This window comes from Spermophilus citellus (assembly GCF_964194105.1).
Source record: "Spermophilus citellus genome assembly, chromosome: 14".
NCBI lineage: Eukaryota > Metazoa > Chordata > Mammalia > Rodentia > Sciuridae > Spermophilus > Spermophilus citellus.
In genome coordinates this window covers 3,862,892-3,880,689 of record NC_138194.1, presented here as the reverse complement: position 1 = coordinate 3,880,689, position 17,798 = coordinate 3,862,892, and the positions used below count along the sequence as shown (strand labels likewise).

The 17,798-nt window shown below is 36.8% G+C and overlaps 1 protein-coding gene across 1 annotated transcript in view; it reads left to right on the top strand.

Moving 5' to 3' along the window:
• The first annotated feature begins 10,490 nt into the window (after positions 1-10,490).
• The window catches only part of LOC308633208 (A-kinase anchor protein 9-like), a 125,195-nt gene continuing 117,887 nt past the window's right edge, over positions 10,491-17,798 (top strand). The window contains exon 1 of the mRNA XM_081265743.1: positions 10,491-10,583. Coding sequence (XP_081121869.1) covers positions 10,536-10,583 — 48 coding nt within the window. The 5' untranslated portion in view covers positions 10,491-10,535. The remainder of the gene's footprint in view (positions 10,584-17,798) is intronic.

Below are 17,798 nucleotides of genomic sequence, written 5' to 3'. Positions count from 1 at the left end.
ATGGCAGCCCAATTAAGGACCCTGCCTCCTGGCAAAGAAAGAAAGGAAATTATAGAAATTCATAAACTAGACCATTAGATTCATCACATTTTAAAAGAGTTTTTTTGTTTGTTTTAAATTCACTGACCGTGGGGTGCTTAGCACTGCATTGGGTATCACCACCTCCCTGGCTTAGTTGTAGGTGGAATATCAGTCTCCTTGTTCTGCGCCAGTGCTGACAGCTACTCAATCATGCATTTGGAAAGAGACGCTTGTTTCTGGCTCACCTACTGGGAGATCTATCCTGACTGCTGTCTGTGTTTCATTTGTTATATATTGATCTTTATAAGCTGCCTATCACTGGTTTATGCAGAACCCAAAGCCAAGATGACAGCAGGATGCTGTGGGGTCTTTCAGGCATGATTTTTATTTTCCCTATTGGATTATAAGCAATTTGCAGGCAGGGAGCATTCTTTTCTTTACACATCCTTTGTACCTCTAAAAATAAATGCTGGATGCAGAGAAGGGCTCAGGGCTGGCTTTCTGAGGTAAAAGAATGAGAAGCATATGTTGCAAAATTTTAGGAACTATTTTGTACATAGTAAAAATGTTATTATTATAAAGTTGGGAGTTACAAAGATTAATATATAAGAAAGTGGAATTGTGAAGAGCTATGCTTCACATTGTTCTGTTGGGGAAAAAATTATTATACATCAGTTTATCTTGTCCCCTTAATTCTGACAAACCCAGCTTCTTCATCAGTCTTTAGCATTTTCTCAAAGATTTATTATAAAATATATTACACATGTTTTCTTACCTTATTACTAATATTCTCGTAAAAATTTTACAAACATTTTCCTTCCAAATTCATCTTTTGCTGCTTTAACTAACATTAATAAATACTGTCCTTGATCATCATATATATTTTGTAATAACAAAGATACCTTTTCCAGGAAAGCTCACTTGAATAAAGCTACAGTAAGACAATAGAGCATTAGTGTCAAGGTAGACAAGTGAAACAACAGAAGATATTGGGGACTGTTAAAAACAGAGTCAAGGTCCATCAATGTAGAATAGCAACCTTTTAAAAAGACTGGGCTGTAGCAGTTATGTATACATATGAAAGAGAAAGAAAGAAAAAAAGACTGGCAGAGTCAAAGAAAGAAAGATAGGGTCCTCACACATAAAATATTAATGAAAAATGATACATAAATATAAATGCCATACTATTTTTTTAATGTGGAAGGAAGCACAGAATTAAACACTAGAGGTCCTGTGTTAGAAGCAAATAGATTTTAGATACCATATGAAATGTGTGATCTACAAAAGAAAAGCAAATGATAACTTCAACTTCATCAAAATTAGGAGCTTCTAGTCTCCAAAAGTTACATTAAAGAGCATTAAAATTCAAACACAGTAAAATATTTGCAAATCATGAATCTGTTAAAAAACCTGATGGACACAGACTATATAAAGAAATCTCAAAACTCAGTAGTAAATACTGCATAACCATAGAAATGTAGCAAAATATCACATGCTACATTTGGATGAACCCTTCAAACATTATGCAACAGAAAGAAGTCATATTAAAAATTATACATACTATATGGCTTTATTTATATGAAATGTTCAGAATATGCAAGCTCATGAAAGCAGAGAAAAGAAATTACTAGGTTTCCAGACTGAGGTGAGGGGAGAGGTTTGCAGTGACTGCTGATAGGTATTGAGTCCTTTATAGAATGATGGAAACGTCCTGGAATAAATAGTGGAAATCACTGTACAACACTGCGGGATGCTACAACCAGAGTTATACACATCCAATTTCAAAAGTTTCAGAATAAAACAGAATCCATTAGTAAGAAAATAAGCAACCCAACTCAAAAATATATATACAAAGGCTTTGAACAGATGCTTTCTAAAGAAGTTTTATGCATGAAAAACCCCATAGAAATAGTTGCTGAACACCATTAGTAATTAGGGAAATGTAAATTAAAACCAAAATCAAATACTAATACACACACTTGGTGAAGCTAAAAATAAGAAGACCCATCTTACCAAGTGTTGTGACTACAAAACTATAGGAACTCTTATACACTGAAGGTGGAATGTCAAATGTCACAGCTGCTTCTGAAAAACTCAGGTACTTTAAAAAAAAAAAATGTTAAACTTATGCATATCATTAGATCCAGTCATTCTATTGGTAGGTATTTAATCAAGTAAAATTAAAAGTATGTATTTTCATACAAACATTTATACATGAAGGATTATACATAGGAATATTTTCAATAGTCTAAAATTGGAAACAATCCAAATGCCCAACTATCAAATTTGAATGGATAAACAAATTATTGTGTACTTATAACAGAATATTTCTCAGCAATTAAAAAGCCTAAAAAGGTGGGGACTTAGAACAAAAAGTCACAAACAGGCATTAGGAAATTTTTGAGGGCAATACACATGTTCATTCTTTTGATTGTGATAGTTTTATTGGCTTATATACAGATTGAGTTTTACCACATGGTACTTTAAATATGCAGTTTATAATATGTCAAATATAACTCAAAAACTAAAAGTTAATTGACTTTTAAAATTGAAACAAATAAATTGATATCTTGAGATAAAATACAGTGGATATGTAGGAGGAGCTGGTGACATTGCAGTCAAATGCCATGTGTAGACCAGCAATCCAAAGGTGTCAATTCTCAGGTTCTCACAGGGGAAGTCAAGGAGAAGTAGAAAAAGAAGGAATGTACAGAAATGTATGCAAGGTAATTAGAAACAAAATAAAACAAAGAATAAATGCACAGGGATTTAAAAAATATGTTGATACATTTTCTTCTACCATTTCCCTATTGGTGTATAAAATTAAATTACACATACAATTGTTTCTCTTTTTTCACTCAAGATTATATGGTGAAATACCCCTATGGAATTAAATATGCTTCAATAGCACTATGTTTAAAAAATATATATTTGTTAAATCAATTCAGTATTGTTGACTATTTACAAAGTTGCCACTCACATAAATCAGATCATTGGAACATCCTGTTATGTAAGTCATTGGCTGATCTTTTTATTTATTTTTTAAGATAGATTTCTAGAAATGGAATGCTTTTACATTTTAAAGAGTATATACCTTTTGGTATTCATTTTATTCACTTATTTTTGATTGATACACAATATCTGAACTTATTTATGAGGTACAATGTGATGTTTTGACTAATGTATATATTGGATAGTGACCAACTCAGAGTAATTAGCACATCTATCACCTTAATCTTTTATTAATTCTTTATGATGAATATATTATGATTCCTATCTTTACTATTTCAAGATATGTATTATATCACTGTTAATTTTATTCACCTTACTGTGCCACAGAAACAGAAATTACTCCTCCTATCAAACAATAACAGGCCAGGCATGATGGCACATGCTTGTAATCCCAGTGGCTCAGGAGGCTGAGGCGGGAGGATGGTAAGTTCAAAGCCAGCAACTTAGAAAGGATCTAAACAACTTATTGAGACCTTGTTTCAAAATCAAAAGGGCTGGGAATGTAGCTTAGTGGTTAAGCACCTCTAGGTTCAATCTTGGGTATCGAATAGTAATAGTAGTAGTAATAATAATAATGTACTTTCTGCTTTCTCTCCCCTATTCCCCCTACTCTCTGGTAAACACTAATCTTCCTGTCCACTTCATAAGATCAACTTTCTTTAGATTCCACTTATAAGTGAGATCATGCAGTGCTTGTCTTTCTGTGCTTGATTTATATCAATTAGGATAATGTCCAAAGGACAGAATTTCATGCTTTTTTTTAAGGCTGACCAGTACCCAGTGTGTATATATACCATATTGTCTTTATTCACTAATTTGTTGATGGAATTACAAAACGCCTGGAATAGCCAAGGAATCTTAAGCAAAAAGAATAAAGTTGGAGAAATCATATTTATAAGATCTCAAAATATATTATAAAGCTGTAATAATCAAAAACACATGATATTGGCATAAATAGAGACACCACCAATGAAACATAATAGAAATCCCAGAAATAACCCCACACATTAACAACCAAGTGAGTTTTGACAAAGGAATCCAGAATACTCAGAAAAGAGTGACTGATAGTTTGATGTTTTAAAGAGTATATACCTTTAAATAAATGATGCTGGAAAAACAGAAGATTCACATGGAGAAAAATGAAGACTCCTGTCTCTCAGCAGTCACAGATATTACCTCCAGACCTCCAGGGATTGGAGTTCAAGTGCAGCCTATCTGGATTTAGCTTCCTGAGAGTCTCTCTTTTCCTGTGAGTGTCCCAGAGTTGGTTCTTCCCTTGAAGCCAAACTTACCATTACTGAAACGGTCACTTTCAGTTAATCATTTTATCCTTTCAAGCCTGGAACAGAAAAAAAAAGATTTTTTTGGTACTACTATATATAAGACATAGGTAGCTGTAAAGTTAAATAATTTGGACTATTTTGGCAAAAATTTTATTGGCCTACAACTTAGTTTGAGTTCCTGGAGAAATAGACCTTTAAACAGATATTTGAAAACAAGTAGTTGATTTAAAACGGTGATCCTTCATTCTATACTAATATAGGGACACTCCACTAACAAGATCCAAGGTGGTAGTCAGGACACAAATGTCACCTGCCATGCCCAAGAAAGGGAAACCAGGCAAAATACCACTGTTTATGAAATTTTCATTAAGAGGACTCATTACCATCTGGCCCTGCTGCATTTTATAGTTTTTTTCTGCTCTCTTCGCTGATATAGCCTGGCTCTCTGTTGCCCATAAGATCCAACCGTGTGATGTGGTTCAACAGGAACCTCAGTAGCTCCCTATTTCTGCTTCATCAGAGTCCTCTCTGGCATGGGTCCAACATGGGCAACACATAAGGCTACTTGCAGTTCTTCAAGGACACCATAATTTTAAGTATGCCGCTCTTAGCAGTTAGAAATATCTTTGCTGGTTAGTGATTTCTTTCTTATGTTTCAGTATACAATGTAAGCTTTGAAAGCATTACAGTGCTGCAAGTATTTGTCTCCTCTGTAGGTCTGAATATTTTTGAAATAGACCTTATATTGTATTTTAATTAGGAATTCATTACTGCATTCTACTATGCTGTGAGTTCCTAGTGACAGAAGATATTGCACTGGTCTCATTAGCTCTCATGGTTGGCTTAAGGCTGTGCATGCTGCAAATATTCAAAAACTTTTATTGAATTGTTTATGATAGCAATAATTGGAAATAATATCAACGAATTAGCTGAAGAAGTGACTATGTATTTAAAGAGTACAATATCTTATAGCTTTTAAAAGGAATAAAGGAATCTACTAGTGTTGTATGTACTGGTATGCAAAGATATCCAAAATATATGACAAAATTTAATTATGATACTAAGGTAAAATAGAAAGTCAAAGAATTCTGTATATAATGTTGATTCAATTCCTTTAATTTTGTCAAAAAGATGTATATATGTATGTATTTTCATAAATATGTATAAATTTTCATAAATGAAATATGTATTTCATGAATACTAAAAGTGTTCTGGAAAATTAGAAACCATTAACCATGTCAATGCCTGGAAAATGGGATTATGAATCATATGTATTGAGTATGCAACTGTTATTCTCATCTTTTATAATGAAAGTGAAATTAATTTTATAAAAGTGAAAATAGCAATAAGGACAAACACATGAAAATTAGAAGCTTTATCAAAATTTTTAGAAACAGTAAAACTAGAATCCAACACATTTCTCTTCAATGAGGAAATCCCAGAGGCTTAGGTCCATCCTCATAGTTGAAGAGAAACAGTGGGAAAAGTGGAGTAGAGGCCTATAATTATCACATGAAGAAAGTAGAAAACATTGTATATGCTTTGAGTAGAGAGAGAAGACTTGGGTGGGGAGTATATGCTGTCTTCAAATTCTGGAACAGCTATTTTATCGAAGGATGTTATATATGTACTGCTTTGCCCTTGGGATTTTACAAAGGTCAGTAGGTGAAACTTGTGGAAAGACAGATTGAGATTTGATATAAAAGGAGGCCTTTTCCATGGTCATAATTCTTCAAGGTTAGAAAGAACTGGCCCCATGGTTTCCTCATTTTCACAATCCCTGAAGTTATATAAACACAATCTGGAAAAACACATGTCAGAGAAATTACACAGAAACTCAGTCTGGTTGGAAAAGAGGATTAAATACCCTCCAGGCTCCTTTCCAGCCCTGAGGTTATGATATTGTGAGATCAGAAGTCTCCAAAAGAGTTTTAAAATTATTAGGACATGGAAAGCATTTCTATAAAAAGTGATTCTTTTTATTAAATTTGGTTCATGTTACACAGCAGAGAGCAAAATGAAAAGGAAGTCTGGAGCCATAGTTCTGTTCCAAGCTTTCCAATAAATTCATTCATTCATAAATTTATTGAGTGCCTGCTAGGTGTCAGGAACTTATATAGGAAAAATAAAGAAAAAAAGTACTGGTGGATGTTGTTTGTATTCTAAAACATAAGAAAAAGATTAAGTTATTCTAATGTCACGTGTGAATCAACAGAGGCATGTACACTGTACCCTGGTGACACATGAAGAGGAAGGATCCATCAAGATGTGTTTAAGTGTATGAGTAGGAGAAAGAAACTTGCTAGATTATCCAAGATAAGAAAAATTTAAAAAATAAAAAAACAACCATCAATAACATCAACCCCCAAACTTTTCATGTTCTAGTTATTAAGAGGACTAGATACATATATCCTGGATGTTTCTGGAGCTAAATTTAAATATCTGAATTAGAGTCACTTCTGAGAAAGAGTAGCATGCAGATGATTGAGTAATCTATGGATATGGATAATCCTGCCAAGAAAAGGAGTGTGAAAGGATGAGAGAAGAACTGAGAGCTGGAGACCTCACATCTTCCAGCTAAGACCGATAGTTAATACACAACTGATTTGATAGATAATAGATAACTGATTTGATATCATAACTGATCCTCCCACTGAAATCAACCTACCATGCTGGATAAATTATAAAAAGCTTGATTTTAAGAACTTCAAAGAGGGATTCCACCTCTTGGGTCCCCTACTTCCTCCGGGAGAAGTCTTTTCTGCTGTCCTTTAATAAACTTCTAATTTCTACTCTGAAAAAAAAAAGAACTTCAAAGAGTCAGGACGGAAACAAAACTATAAGCTAAAACACAGTCAAAGTGGGAATTCATATAGTTTATACCATAAACAGAAAATTGAAGCTAAGTTGACTACTAGGGTACTTGCCAAACCCAGGTAATGTTGCCCTTGGTCTTCATATTCTTTCAAGGTGCAGGGGGAAAAGACAGTACCTGGACCCAGCCTGATTTGGCCTTCTAACAGTATAGTTAAATAAAGCTGAGGTCTTCAAAGTGTTACATCTCAGAATAAGGGTAGAAAAAATAAATAACAGTATTTAAAAAAAAAAGTCAGCGAGAAAGGAAATTTGACATTTCAAACTTTGATCCTAGATGGAGAAGAAACAAACAACCTTCTCTTAAGAATTTATAAGCACATGCTTACCCAATACAGGTTTACCACCAAAAATAAATAAATAAGTAAAAATAATAATCACAAAAACACACACAGGGAAACACACACATTCAAGAGACCTAGTGGAACAACAGAAAGTAGAATCAAATCAGACTTACTGTATATACTGGAGTTTCCAGAATACAAAATAATTATGGTGAAAATGGCTAAGCATAACCTGATTTAAACATTAAATGGTGTTTATACAGATGTATTGAATATTTTTACATGGCACCACATTGACATGTACAAATTTTATGCTCATTCCAAAAAAAGTTTCATCGTTAAATGAAAAAACATTTGATAGTTACACAAGTTCAACACAGAAACACGGATTTTCTGAAATATGATAAAAGAACAAAACTACAAAATGGGTATGTACCTATTTTAAAAAGACACAAGTAGGCCTTGTGGAGCTAAAATATAGTTTAAAAATTCATGGGAGAACTTCAAATAAAGTTGGCAGACATAGTTAGACATCTGATCTCTCTCCCTTCAGAAACTTTATGACAAGGTTTTGGAAGCTGCAAAGTGGCTAGGCCAGTGGTAGCCAATGGAACTGAGCCAGGAAAGCTACCTCAAGTGGAAGTGGAAAGAGCAGAGAACTGATCTATTTTCTGCTTCAGATTTCCCTAAAGTCCCCAGAACTGCCTGCACCGGCTGCCCCTGAAGGACAGTATTGGGGAGACATGTAAAAAGGATGTGCTGAAATCTAAGTAATGAGATTTTCCAGATTTTAGACCTCGTTTCATGGAATTGCCTTACTGTATAAGAATGTTTGAGTTTCTTAATTGGGGACTTTAGAGTTGAAAGTAGAACAGTGTTTTTAAACAGAGAAATTACGTGAATTTAAGCTTGTTCATTTCAAAAGGCATCATCTTTCTCAATCCATTTCTTCACCCCTACCCAACATACTTCTATTTTCCTCTCTTCGGCTTCTATGAGGCTGGCAATGAGGTCTTGACCCTTCAAAGACATCTGGAAAATCTGACAACATCAAAGAAAACACCTAAGATTCTGAGGCCAGGAGTTTTCCAAATGAAAGGCCCAACCACTCACCCTTCAATGGAGCCCATGGTCATCAGTATCAAGAAGCTTTCACTGTCCTTAACCACGAGCAGATACCCCAGGATGAGCACACCTTTTGGCAAAGCCTCCAGCCCAGTGGGGAGAGAAGAAAGCAAACAAACAGGAAAGAGTACCTTGGGGGGTAGAGAGAGAAGAAGCACAGGAAATAAATGTTTTAATACAACAATTAACATCCATAAAGAAACAGGAAAGATGGAAAGCCATACGGTAAGAATATAATAAATATAATATAATAAATATAATAAAAAGGAATGGTTGGGGGAATTCAGAGAAGAGCTCTGTGAATAAAACCACATTAGCAAGTAATGAAAAACTTTAGGGAAGTGCTTTAAGATAGAGTCAGAAAAAAGGCCCAGGAAATAGAGCAAAAAAAAGCAAAACAAGATTAAAAGACATTAGAGGATCAGTGCAGAAGCCTTAACTTCCAAGTAGACATTCCATCAGGAGAGAACAGAGAAAACTGAGAGGTCACAATGACCCCAATGGTCCCCACAATGGAAATAAATGAATTTCCACTTGGAAACTTTAATAGCTGAATTCTGAACATTTCTTGTAAAATCCAATTTGTAAAATCACCAAAAACCGACCGATAATAAGGAAATACAAAGACAATGCAAATAAAACCAGATCAAAAATATAAAAAAAAAAATAACCCTTTCTTATGATGAGGAAACAAGGAGAGGCCCCAGGAACTGTTTTATCCAGAGCTGATTCTTCATACCCAGGGCCAGGCGGGCCAGGCGGGGCCGCGGGGGCCCCGCGGCGGCGGCGGCCAGGCAGGGCTGCGGGGGGGGGGGGGGGCCGGGGGCCCAGCGGCGGCGGCGGCCGGGCGGGGCCGCGGGGGGGGGCCGGGGGCCCGGTGGCGGCGGCGGCCGGGCGGGGCCGCGGGGGGGGGGCCGGGCGGGGCCGCGGGGGGGCAGGGGGCCCGGCGGCGGCCGCCGGGCGGGGCCGCGCAGGGGGCCGGGGGCCAGGCGGCCTGGCGGGGCCGCGGGGGGGCCGGGAGGGGCCGCGGGGGGGCCGGGGGCCCAGCGGCGGCGGCTAGGCGGGGCCGCGGGGGGGCCGGGTGCCTGGCGGCGGCGGCGTCGCCGGCGGCGGCCAGGCGGGGCCGCTGGGGGCCGGGAGCCCAGCGGCGGCGGCGGCCTGGCGGGGCCGCGGGCGGGGCCGCGGGGGGGCCGGGGGCCCGGCGGCGGCGGCCCGGAGGGGCCGCGGGGGGGGGGCAGGGGGCCCGGCGGCGGCGGCGGCGGCGGCGGCGGCCGGGCGGGGCCGCGCGGGGAGCCAGGGGCCCGGCGGCGGCGGCGGCAGCGGCCGGGCGGGGCCGCGGGCGGGGCCGGGTGCCCGGCAGTGGCGGCGGCCTGGCGGTGCCGCGGGGGGGCCTGGCGGTGCGGGGGGGGGGGGGCTGGCGGCGGCGCCGCAGCGGCCTGGCGGGGCTGCGGGGGGGGGGGGAGGCCGGGGGCCCGGCGGCGGCGGCCAGGCGGGGCCGCGGGGGGCCGGGCCTGGCGGGGCGGGGCCGCGGGGGCTCGGCGGCGGGGCGGGGCGGGGCTGGAGCCCCCCAGTGCGCGCTAAGGACTGCGTAAGAACGTTTGGCCCCGCGAGGCTGGTGGAGGCGGAGGCGGAGGCGCACCTGCCAGGCAACGCGGCATTCAAGGGGCCTGTGCTCTGTGACGTGTCTTGACTCCCGCCTCACTCTGTGTTTACATGGAGACGAAGATGGCGGTGACTACTGCTGTACTGGTGTGGACTAGGACGACTCGCCAGTGATTGCAGCAACTGACTGGTTTTGTTCTGGCCAGGAGGCAGCTCCCGGCCGGGCTCTGTGGCCAGGATCGCGGAGCTAGGCGTCCCACCTCGGTCTGAACCGGTTTTCCCTTTCTACCCCAGACCCCCTCCCTGTACTTTCCCTGCCTACCCCGGAGAAGCCATGGAGGACGAAGAAAGAAGGAGAAAGATAGAAGCTGGTAGAAAGAAGGTAGGAGAGCAGGGGACCGCGGGGCCAGAGGTGGGAGGCGGTGGCCGGGAAAGGGTGGGAGGAGGCCTGGGGAACGAGTTTGCGGCAGCCGGGTGCGCTGCGCTCGGAGGAAGGTGCTGCAGGGTCTGGGTTTCCTCCCCTCCCTCCTGTCCCTTTTCCTTTTAAAAAATTCAACATAGGGGCTGGGGATGTGGCTCAAGCCATAGCATGCTTGCCTGGCATGCGTGCGGCCCGGGTTCGATCCTCAACATCACATACAAACAAAGATGTTGTGTCTGCCGATAACTAAAAAATAAATATTAAAATATTCTCTCTCTCTCGCTCTCTCGCTCTCTCGCTCTCTCTCTCTCTCTCTCTCTCTTTAAAAAAATAGATAAAAAAATCAGCATACATTTATTTAATATTGCTCTAGGCTTGTAATATATAGAAGTAGGGAGGAAAAAAAAGTCCTTGCCCTCATGGGGTTTACCTTCTGGTTAATTTTTCTGAAAAAATAATATAACTCATATAATGAAAAAATCCCACCTTTCTGGAACTTTCTAGTAATTTGTACTGAATGATACTTAATAACATGAGAATAAAATAATGTTTTGGTAATTTTATGTACTTAGATGTGATTCGTTATGAACACTGAATCATTCCACTTTTTCTGTATCCTATACCATTTTTCAGTTGGGATTATTTAGTAATAGCTATATACTGTTTGTTGACTTGTATTTTCAAGCAACAGTTTACAAATTTTCATAAGTAAAATGCTGGTTTCCTTAGAATTGCAGGTAAAGAAAGGAGAAAGGAAAGGAAATAATTGAAAAATTTTCTCAAAAAACCCCAAGACCTGGAGGCAAGTTTAAATGATCCTTCTAATGTATCTCTTCATTATAAAGTTGAAGAAACTGAATTCTCCTCATGTTAAGTGGCTTTTCCACTGTCACATAGCTAGTACTATATGACAGCCCAGCACTATATTATATGTAGTCCATATTGTTTTGAAATTCAAGAAATATTTGGGTTGTCTGTATACCCAGGCCATGAAGTACACAAAATTAAGATGATTCCTTAAGCTACAGAATCTGTTTTCTTTTTAAACAGGAAGGTGATCGCATTGAATGAGATTATAGGCTATAAATAGGTTTGGTCGCTCAATGATTTAAAGTCTTGTCATCTTTTCCATTCTTGATTTCCTTAGTTTTATTTAGCACTATTTTTTTCTTACAGTTTTTTTTTTTTTTTTTTGAGCTGGGGGTGTGTCTTGCTGATTCTGAGGCTGACCCCAAACTCCTGCATTCAAGAGGTCCTTCTGCCTCATCCTCTCAAATAGCTGGGACTACAGGCATTCTAGTAGGCCTGGTTTGTACCTTTTTGTTATTTTGGAAAATATGATTCAGAGCATCCTAAAATGTTGCTTTTATCTTTGCTCTCATTTGCCCTTCTTCAGCTGGTTTTTAGGTTAGTCGTTATAATCTTTTTGTTTCCATGGTTAGGCCACCAAATTTTTTCTGTGACAGTTTATATAGCTTCTTGTTTATCATCCATGAAGGAATATTGAAAGGCTTAATGACAGCCCTGAAAAGAACATATAGTCACCATAATTAGAATTATTTGGGATTTCTTCCATTTTCTACAGGAAAAACATAAAAATCACTTTTTATAGTTATTTTTAAATACTATAGAGATTACCAGATTACATATTTTTGTAACATTCTCTTTGAGGTATGTGCATTTTCACGTTTGTTTTTCCTCTCGTCAAAAAACACTTGTCAGTTTGGCGATTTCATTTGTTCATGTCTTTAAAATTAATGTTCTAGGATTGTGAAATACTATGAAAAAGGACCTAAAAATACATAGAAAGCAAATTAGTATAATGAAAGGTTGGATTTGGAGTCAGATACTCTAGTTCTGTTTTGTTTTGCCACTGATTATGATATTGATCAGGTAACATTGATTTTTAAAATATTTTTTATTTCTACACAATACATTTATTTTGTTTATTTACTTTTATGTGGTGCTGAGGGCCTCGCATGTGCTAGGCGAGCGCTTTACCGCTGAACCACAACCCCAGCCCCTAACAAATTGATTTTTATATATCAGCTTCTACATTTTTGTCTCAGTAAGATGTTTTCTGACCTCTCCCCACAGTCCCACAAATTGAATTTCCATTGTATGCTGTCTTTAATGCATATACTTTCTCTTCAAAGCACTTTTTATAACTTGAATGTACATATTTCTTTGTTTAATATTATCTTTCTTACTGGATTACAATTCATGAGAGTTCATATGTGTTATTTATCACTGCATGCCCTGTCATAGCTCATGATAGGCAGTCAATAAGTATTTGTTAAATAACTGAACTATATACTTACAACCTGACATAAATCCAATTTTTATGCTTTCCAGGCATAAAACTACAACACATCTCTTTCGGAAGGCCTTTTTAAAGAAAATCAGGACAATACAGTTTCCTATAACACAATACACCTCTTCTCTCTCTTCTCGCTGTCCATATATGTATATATGAATGACTGTCAGGCTTAAGAAATTGTGCTTTAACCCTTATTTCTCACTCCATTTAATAATAGGTTGGCATTATACTGTGAAGTTCTACTTTTGAGACCATGTGTTTCATTGATGTCCAGCACAGTGCCTGGCATGTAGTAAATAGTCAATGGACACACAAAAATACACAAAAACAGACTTCAATTAGTCATTTATTTTTGAAGGAACATTATAAAAACTTGGCATGTTTTTATATATAACATTTTGAAAATGTATTGTTTTATTGAGAATGATCATTTATAAAATTATAAATATTGAGTTTAAGGAACTCAATATATTTATATTCAGTTGTTTACTCATGTTCTGGTCAAGATAAGACATTTACTTGTGATCTGGTCTACTTTTGAAAGATAAATATGTGAACATAATATCTTTTCAGTAAATCTTGCAACTATTTCTGTGACTACATATGTTAACACTTTTATAATTGGCTTCCAAATGACAAACACAGATGGCTGTAGTCTGAATTTTCAGCATGTTTTAGAATAAATGTTTTCTCAGTAATTTAAAGTGCATCATTTCAGTATCAGATGGTTATCTAATTGATTCAGATTTTTTTGCTTATCTGCTAGCTTGCCATTTTTCAAATTTAAAATAAAACTAAATAGCTATAAATAATTGAATATGTGATACGGTCTTATTCCTTTCACATTTTTATAAAACAGTAGTCTTGCTAGAAAGCTATTGTGGATATTATTTTTATGAGAAACTTTTTGTTCTCTTTTGGTTTTCTTGGTGGAGGGAGGGAAGTTATAGTGAGAAGGATTCATTTTATGTTCTTATTCATTTATTAGCCATTTTTGTATTTGGTCTATTTAATAGTTACAGTAATTCCAATCATATATTTCCTCTTTTTAAGGAACAAAGAAATTTACTTAGTCTCATTCTTTTATCTTTCACCTTTTAAGAGTGATTCAAGTAATTTGAAAATTGTTCATTTTAATTTTGAAACCATGGAACATTTTAATAAAGTAGAATTAGATATGCCTTTTATATGATCTTGCTTAGTGTGGTGACTTTTCAATAAAAGATAAATTATCCTTTTAAAAAATTCAACATAGGGGCTGGGGATGTGGCTCAAGCCATAGCGTGCTTGCCTGGCATGCGTGCGGCCCGGGTTCGATCCTGAACACCACAAACAAACAAAGATGTTGTGTCTGCCGATAACTAAAAAATAAATATTAAAATATTCTCTCTCTCTCTGTCTCTCTCTCTTTTAAAAAAATAGATAAAAAATTCAACATACATTTATTTAATATTGCTCTAGGCTTTTAATATATAGAAGTAGGGAGGAAAAAAAGTCCTTGCCCTCATGGGGTTTACCTTCTGGTTAATTTTTCTGAAAAAATAATATAACTCATATAATGAGTAATATAGGCCTAGAACATTATATTTTTAATTATGTCTGTAGAAGTGATTCATTCTAAATATTATAATGGAACTACTTCTACTTTTTATTCCATATCTGTGTGCTACTTTTTGCATTTAGTAACAGATATTCTTATTTTGGAGGGTTTTTTTGTTGTTGTTGTTGTTTAAATCAAACTTTCCATTCTTTATTTATTTATCTTTCATTTTGTGCTGACGGTTTAACCTGGGCCCTGTGTGCATGCTAGGCAAGCACTCTACCACTGAGCCACATCCCCAGACCTAAGTCATTCTTTCTATAATGCAAAGTTAATAATTTTTTCCTTTGTTATGTATTTGACATTTGAATAAATATTAGATATAAATTATTGATATAATCTGACACTTGGAATTTTAAGCAAAATCTTCATCTTTGCCTTGATAAATTTTGCTGACTATATATATTCTAATGCAGAAACATGATATTTCAAGAAGTTTCTGAAATTGAGTATATTAGAAATCTCATTATTAGTATTTATTTTTTGGCATTGCATTCTCTCTAAGGGATGTTTTAAAATAATGCTCCTGGATTTTTGATTCTATTTATAGATAAAGTATTTGCCAATATTCTAGTTAGTTTATTTTTAAGAATGATCTGCTATGCTTCAAGTAGTTCAAGTACATTCCAGCAGCTTAATAATGTGCAAATAGAGGCAACTGGTCTTTCACCTGTTCCTCAACGCACTGGGTAGTTACTAAATAACTGGGAAAAATGTTAAATGTGAAATATTTTTATACTTTGTAAGTATAATCATGAGCTATTTTTGACTTATGAATTAAATATCTTCATTAAGGGAATAGGACATGTTTATATGCTTTTCTTCATCTACAGCAGATAATTTAAGTATAAAATGTTATTTATAAATAATATATTTGCCACATATTTTGATAGTAACATTAGCAAGATTGCTTTAATACTTTAGATAATAAGAAATTTATTTGCTGTCTTTGTAATTGGTCTGGTTAATAGTTATGGTAATTCTAAGCATATATTTCCTCTTTTTAAGGCAGAAAGGAACTTACATGTGGTCTTCTTTTTTCTCCTCTTAAGAGTGATTCAGGAGCTCAAATTAAATTTAAGAAGTCTTTGTCAGTAGTTGCTTTATACAAAAATCAGAAAACTTAACTCTATTTAAAAAAATACAGTAATAGCTCAGCAATAGATCCTTTGCCTAGCACGTACAAGGCTGTGGGTTTGATCCTCAGTACTACATAAAAATAAATAAAATAAAGGTATTGTGTCCATCAAAAAAAATTCATAAGAATAAATAAATAAAATGTAAGTGAGCAATAGGAAAAATACCTGTAATCTGAACTCCAAATGTAAACAAAAGTTGTTAAGGTTGTAGTTTTCCAGAATTTATCTATGCCTATGAATATAATGATATTTAAATTCATACTGGATATAATCATTGAAAGCTATGAGCCTGAGACTTGCCTTATCTTTTTAAAAATGAAGTATAATTTTCCTTTCATGAAAAGAAATAGATATGCTACAATACTACTTTATACCTGCTATTATATCACAAAGTCTTTAATAGCAATTGCTTGCATTGGTATTTTTAATATAAGTTCACCATAATTAGTCTAGTGTTACCTGGTATATAATGTGTGCTTCTGATTTTAGGTGGTAAGAAAATATTTTAGGTCTTAAAAAACTTTGGATAGTATTGTAAGAAAGTTTTTACCGTTTTCAGTTTTCTTTCTGCTTATGATAACGAAAATCTGTTTGATGCTTGTCTGTCTTTAACAGTCTTTTATTTTGTCCATTTTTTTTTCATAGCCTTCAGCAACCTCTAACTAAAATTTCAATAATAGATTTATCATTTCTTTTATTTTCAATTTATCTCTTAAAAGAAATAACAAGTGATATTAACTGTCAATTTAAAGAAAATACACTGTTTAAAATATATTAAGTAAATGATAACGTATCGATGACTAGGGTTTGGTACAAATTCTGATGATGACAGACAAATGATAAAACACTGCTGTTTAAAATTTTAAGTTACTTGTAAGTTTTTCCCACTATAAATATGGCTGCAGTGAGCATTTGTATAGCTAATAGGCTCATTATCTTTTTTGTATAAAAGATAATTATAGACGATATCTTTTGTATAAAGTAGTAGAACAGAACAAGTGTGTTTGGAGCTCCTTGTTTTTGTGTGTATTTTCATATAATCTTAAATCCAGAGATTATACTGTGAATGAGAGTCCCTCTATTCCCCTATTCTAGTTATAGAATAGTTATTCCCCTAACTCAGCTAATTTCCTCTTCTTTAGGCAGAAGCCATGGAGGACGAAGAAAGAAGGAGAATGATAGAAGCTGGTAGAAAGAAGGTAGGAGAGCAGGGGACCGCCGGGCCAGAGGTGGGAGGCGGTGGCCGGGAAAGGGTGGGAGGAGGCCTGGGGAACGAGTTTGCGGCAGCCGGGTGCGCTCAAGCCGTAGAGTGCTTGCCTGGCATGCGTGCGGCCCGGGTTCGATCCTCAACACCACATACAAAGATGTTGTGTCTGCCGATAACTAAAAAATAAATATTAAAATATTCTCTCTCTCTCTCTCTCTCTCTCTCTCTCTCTCTCTCTCTCTCTGTCTCTCTCTCTTTTAAAAAAATAGATAAAAAATTCAACATACATTTATTTAATATTGCTCTAGGCTTTTAATATATAGAAGTAGGGAGGAAAAAAAGTCCTTGCCCTCATGGGGTTTAGCTTCTGGTTAATTTTTCTGAAAAAATAATATAACTCATATAATGAGTAATATAGGCCTAGAACATTATCTTTTTAATTATGTCTGTAGAAGTGATTCATTCTAAATATTATAATGGAACTACTTCTACTTTTTATTCCATATCTGTGTGCTACTTTTTGCATTTAGTAACAGATATTCTTATTTTGGAGGGTTTTGTTGTTGTTGTTGTTTAAATCAAACTTTCCATTCTTTATTTATTTATCTTTCATTTTGTGCTGACGGTTTAACCTGGGCCCTGTGTGCATGCTAGGCAAGCACTCTACCACTGAGCCACATCCCCAGACCTAAGTCATTCTTTCTATAATGCAAAGTTAATAATTTTTTCCTTTGTTATATATTTGACATTTGAATAAATATTAGATATAAATTATTGATATAATCTGACACTTGGAATTTTAAGCAAAATCTTCATCTTTGCCTTGATAAATTTTGCTGACTATATAGTTATAGTTATAGAATATAGAATATAGAATAATATAGTTCTAGTTATAGAATAGTTATTCCCC